The sequence below is a fragment of the Coregonus lavaretus genome (assembly GCF_964263955.1).
Source record: "Coregonus lavaretus genome assembly, chromosome: 8".
Classification (NCBI taxonomy): domain Eukaryota; kingdom Metazoa; phylum Chordata; class Actinopteri; order Salmoniformes; family Salmonidae; genus Coregonus; species Coregonus lavaretus.
This window is the reverse complement of record NC_139995.1, coordinates 44730525-44736491: the sequence shown is the minus strand read 5'-3', so window position 1 is coordinate 44736491 and position 5967 is coordinate 44730525. Positions and strand designations below refer to the sequence as shown.

Genomic DNA, 5967 nt, shown 5'->3' with positions numbered 1-5967 from the left:
ATGGAAGACATACAAGACCACTGATAATCTCCCTCGATCTGGGATCTCAACCCATGGGGTCAAAATGATCACAAGAACGGTGAGCAAAAATCCCAGAACCACACGGGGGGACCTAGTGAATGACCTGCAGAGAGCTGGGACCAAAGTAACAAAGCCTACCATCAGTAACACACTACGCCGCCAGGGACTCAAATCCTGCAGTGCAAGACGTGTCCCCCTGCTTAAGCCAGTACATGTCCAGGCCCGTCTGAAGTTTGCTAGAGTGCATTTGGTTGATCCAGAAGAGGATTGGGAGAATGTCATATGGTCAGATGAAACCAAAATATAACTTTTTGGTAAAAACTCAACTCGTCGTGTTTGGAGGACAAAGAATGCTGAGTTGCATCCAAAGAACACCATACCTACTGTGAAGCATGGGGGTGGAAACATCATGCTTTGGGGCTGTTCTTCTGCAAAGGGACCAGGACGACTGATCCGTGTAAAGGAAAGAATGAATGGGGCCATGTATCGTAAGATTTTGATTGAAAACCTCCTTCCATCAGCAAGGGCATTGAAGATGAAACGTGGCTGGGTCTTTCAGCATGACAATGATCCCAAACACACTGCCCAGGCAACGAAGGAGTGGCTTCGTAAGAAGCATTTCAAGGTCCTGGAGTGGCCTAGCCAGTCTCCAGATCTCAACCCCATAGAAAATCTTTGGAGGGAGTTGAAAGTCCGTGTTGCCCAGCGACAGCCCCAAAACATCACTGCTCTAGAGGAGATCTGCATGGAGGAATGGGCCAAAATACCAGCAACAGTGTGTGAAAACCTTGTGAAGACTTACAGAAAACGTTTGACCTGTGTCATTGCCAACAAAGGGTATATAACAAAGTATTGAGAAACTTGTTATTGACCAAATACTTATTTTCCACCATAATTTGCAAATAAATTCATTAAAAATCCTACAATGTGATTTTCTGGAATTTTTTCTCTCATTTTGTCTGTCATAGTTGACGTGTATCATAGGTACACGTCAACTATGACAGACAAATTGAGAATTTTTTTCTCCAGAAAATCACATTGTAGGATTTTTAATGAATTTATCTGCAAATTATGGTGGAAAATAAGTATTTGGTCACCTACAAACAAGCAAGATTTCTGTCTCTCACAGACCTGTAACTTCTTCTTTAAGAGGCTCCTCTGTCCTCCAGTCGTTACCTGTATTAATGCACCTGTTTGAACTTGTCATCAGTATAAAAGACACTTGTCCACAACCTCAAACAGTCACACTCCAAACTCCACTATGGCCAAGACCAAAGAGCTGTCAAAGGACACCAGAAACAAAATTGTAGACCTGCACCAGGCTGGGAAGACTGAATCTGCAATAGGTAAGCAGCTTGGTTTGAAGAAATCAACTGTGGGAGCAATGATTAGGAAATGGAAGACATACAAGACCACTGATAATCTCCCTCAATCTGGGATCTCACCCCGTGGGGTCAAAATGATCACAAGAACGGTGAGCAAAAATCCCAGAACCACACGGGGGGACCTAGTGAATGACCTGCAGAGAGCTGGGACCAAAGTAACAAAACCTACCATCAGTAACACACTACGCCGCCAGGGACTCAAATCCTGCAGTGCCAGACGTGTCCCCCTGCTTAAGCCAGTACATGTCCAGGCCCGTCTGAAGTTTGCTAGAGTGCATTTGGTTGATCCAGAATAGGATTGGGAGAATGTCATATGGTCAGATGAAAACAAAATATAACTTTTTGGTAAAAACTCAACTCGTCGTGTTTGGAGGACAAAGAATGCTGAGTTGCATCCAAAGAACACCATACCTACTGTGAAGCATGGGGGTGGAAACATCATGCTTTGGGGGTGTTTTTCTGCAAAGGGACCAGGACGACTGATCCGTGTAAAGGAAAGAATGAATGGGGCCATGTATCGTGAGATTTTGAGTGAAAACCTCCTTCCATCCGCAAGGGCATTGAAGATGAAACGTGGCTGGGTCTTTCAGCATGACAATGATCCCAAACACACCGCCCGGGCAATGAAGGAGTGGCTTCGTAAGAAGCATTTCAAGGTCCTGGAGTGGCCTAGCCAGTCTCCAGATCTCAACCCCATAGAAAATCTTTGGAGGGAGTTGAAAGTCTGTGTTGCCCAGCGACAGCCCCAAAACATCACTGCTCTAGAGGAGATCTGCATGGAGGAATGGGCCAAAATACCAGCAACAGTGTGTGAAAACCTTGTGAAGACTTACAGAAAACGTTTGACCTGTGTCATTGCCAACAAAGGGTATATAACAAAGTATTGAGAAACTTTTGTTATTGACCAAATACTTATTTTCCACCATAATTTGCAAATAAATTCATTAAAAATCCTACAATGTGATTTTCTGGATATTTTTTTCTCATTTTGTCTGTCATAGTTGACGTGTACCTATGATGAAAATTACAGGCCTCTCTCATCTTTTTAAGTGGGAGAACTTGCACAATTGGTGGCTGACTAAATACTTTTTTCCCCCACTGTATTAAAGGTGATGTGTAGTAGTTATCACTTACAGGTGTGGGGTGTCCCTCCAGGTTGGACTCCACCTGGCACAGAGAGAGCAGCTCACTCTCCTTCAGGAAGCCAGTCTCTGTCCACATGGAGTACAGGGCCGGGGCGGCATGACCCTGAGGAGAGGAACAGACATGTTACTATAGTACTATAACAAAACCTATAACATTATTACACAACCACAATATAACCATATTACTAGGAAGAGTAAAATATACTATTGCTGCTTGCCAGCCATTTAATCATACATATGCCTATGGCAATTGCAGACCAACTGTAATATCTATGAAAAATCCATTACAAGCCACAACACAGCCATAAAGAAGCAGATTTTGACCGGTATATGACCTTTATCCAACCAAAACAGTGGTGGTGAACTGGAGGTCAAATCAGTTAAATAAAATGTAAAACTTCAATTCAATACAACTTCAATACAACTTTATTCATCTAAGGTGTCTCACCTTAGAGAGGATGAAGCGGTCGTTGTTGATGTTCTTGGGGTCTTCTGGGCGGTACTTCATTGTGTTGAAGAACAGGACAGACATGATTTCTGCCACACTGCAGCATGATGTAAGGTGCCTGGGAGACCAGGGGTAGGAGCAGGGAGGGAGGTTACAGACAGGTTACAACAAGCTGGACACACAGTGTCTCTCTCTCTCTGTCTCTCTCTCTCTCACACACACACACACAAAAAAAACTTTAAAAAAACCCAGACAGACCACTTTACAAACTCATAAACTATCAGAATTGACACAGAGCCTATAACTGGATTCGAAGTGGCTCAGTCTAAAGTCTGAGCTTGCCAATTAAATCTTAGGGCACAATGCGGAAAGATGGGTAACACTATTTAGAGTGTATTAGTCTATCCAAAATACGGATGAGGGGGCCATGCTCAAACCGAGATGCCCCATTGGCTCTCTCTCTCTTTATCCCAATTACAGTGACGTCACCATCAGAGGGGTAAACCCATCCCTTGCAAAGCGCCAGTTCAGGTCACGGTCACAACACAGACCTATCCCTGCTGTGACAAGCCTAACGGGATGCTGGGGAGAGATGGGGAACATTTTGGCTTCTGTGCGCGCGGAGTCAGACGATCAGTCAGAGGGCGTCACCGGGTTTATAACGGTTACCTTCCATCTCCAGCCAGCAACATACTTAACATAACGACTGAGGCATAATCTAAAAATCTTCTGTTGAAGGAATAGATGCTCTTAAAAAAAAATGAAAATTCTGTAAAGAACTGCGTAAATCTAGATGCTCTAAAATCTCAACTCAAATGCTGGCAAGTAGCCTAGCCTAACCAAAAAAAACACACTTGACTTTCCCCAGTAACGAAATGCGTAGAGGGGTTTTCTCCCAATCAGCGACTGCATGGCGGTTGCTTATATTGTCTAGGCTGTGTGCGCGCTTGGTCTATTTGTGGACAGGCTACGGTCGAAGGATGGAGCCACAATGGAATGAGTGGATGCTGTAGTTTGTGTATGTGCGATAGATAATGATTGATAGCTTACTCAAATAGACTTGGGATTTCCCCCACAAAAATCTAAATTAAATGTGTTCTGTTCTTTACATAATTACTTTTTGTGCACTTGTTTGCACACGGGATCTTTATTTAATACAATAATAAGCTATAATAATAAACTTCAATTGGGTGTTCACACAATAAGATGAATTGCTGACTAATTATTATTAATATTTATTGACCAACATCCCAGACAGGTTCATCACCATGCGCTTTGTTCTGTGCTAACAAACTGACGCGCAAACTCCGAGTCGCTCCTCCGTCGCTTACTCGCGTAGTTAGACAGATGAAGACGCAATATAATTTCCCCAGATGCATGAGTTAATTCTAGACACTACAGCAAAAGGAATCCTTTCAAGAACCGATGTTGTTCACAATAGAACATGTCTAATAACGAAAGAAACGAAAGAACTGCATGTTGAGCCACAATGGCCATATAATCAATTTTGCTCAATAGACATATAATGCGTATAAGTATACAGCGTTCTGCAATTTAAAGATATAAGCAGATCAAGTATCACAACTATCTCTGAAGGACTCCCATTATCATACACCCCGTTTCTGTTTCATTCATTCATTCTCCGTAGCTCAAACAGAACAAAGAGAGAACATGCGGTTCCCTTTGCATTTCACATGGATGTGTGTGTGTGTGGACATGTTTGACCAGAAGTCCCCACAAGTATAGTAAATAAACACAATTTTGACCAACTGGGTACATTTTGCTGGTCCCCACAAGGAAAAGGGCAATTTCTAGGGGAAGGGGAATTAGGGTTAAAGGTTAGGTTTAGGAGTTAGGGTTAGGTTTAGGGTTAAGGTTAGGTTTTAGGGTTAAGGTTAGGGTTAGGGTAAGGGTTCGTTTTAGGGTTAGGTTTAGGGTTAGGGTTAGGGGTTAGGGAAAATAGGATTTTGAATGGGAATCAATTGTGTGTCCCCACAAGGTCAGTAAAACAAGACTGTGTGTGTTTTGTGTGTGTGTGTGTGTGTGTGCTATTACGTTTCCATGTGTTTATGTGTGCACCTGTGTGTATGAATGAGTCTTTATACACTCTTCCCTAGATTTACGACTGTGCAATCTGTGTGTGTGTATTTTTATGTGTGTGTGTATTTTTATGTGTGTGTGTGTGTGTCTGTGTCTGTGTCAGTTTGAGTGAAAGGGTCTTACCCACTGCCGGTTGCGGTGGTAGCCTTAATGCAGTTGATTCGGAGGCGGTTGGCAATGTTCCTGAGCGCCTGCACCGTCTGCTGGTCGGGTTTGTGGTAGTCTTCCATGAAGGCTAAATGTCAAAGCACCAAAAGAACCAAAGTGGACTAGACTGCACAGAGGCTGGGCTGTGTGTGTGTATGTGTGTGGGGGTTGGCAGAGGGAGCCCTGCTCGTGTGTGTGAGTGGCAGAGAAAAGTGGGAGAGAAAGGAGGAGAGGCAGGATTTATCCCTAGCGAGAGTACACACACACGTACGTACACGCTCACACACACAGAAGCAGAAGGAGGAGGAAGAGGAGGAAGAGGATGAGACTAGTGGTGTGGGCTGGGTCTGAGTCCTGAGGTCAAGTGGCACTCTATGCTGGCTAGGACAGGGCGCGTGCATGAGTGTGCAAGGAAGGGTTGTGTTAGGGGTGTGTGTTAGAAAGAGAGAGAGAGAAAAAGGAGGGGAGGTCATCTGCCCATATAGGGAGAAGGAAAGGGGGGGCGGGGTCTGCCCACAGTTGAAGCGTCTGCCCACAAATGTCTTTGGCTTCAGCGTCTAAACTCATTACCAGATTTGAGATATGTGAGTCTTGTCCTTTGTTCCTGTCAACCTCAGTGTGTGCCTCGTCGATCGTGCCTTTGTTTTGTGTGCTTCATGTAACATAGATGAAGATGTACATGTCTATGTGTGAAGAGAGAGAGAGACTAACAGAGAGAAAG

At 44.0% G+C, this 5967-nt stretch overlaps 1 protein-coding gene across 1 annotated transcript in view; it reads right to left on the bottom strand.

The window, feature by feature from the left end:
• The window catches only part of LOC311134247 (transketolase-like), a gene marked incomplete at both ends in the record, with an annotated part of 28273 nt that extends 22944 nt beyond the window's left edge, over positions 1 to 5329 (bottom strand). Inside the window, 3 exons of the mRNA XM_084167869.1 lie at positions 2541 to 2654; positions 3000 to 3117; positions 5223 to 5329. Coding sequence (XP_084023995.1) covers positions 2541 to 2654; positions 3000 to 3117; positions 5223 to 5329 — 339 coding nt within the window. The remainder of the gene's footprint in view (positions 1 to 2540; positions 2655 to 2999; positions 3118 to 5222) is intronic.
• Positions 5330 to 5967: the final 638 nt, after the last annotated feature.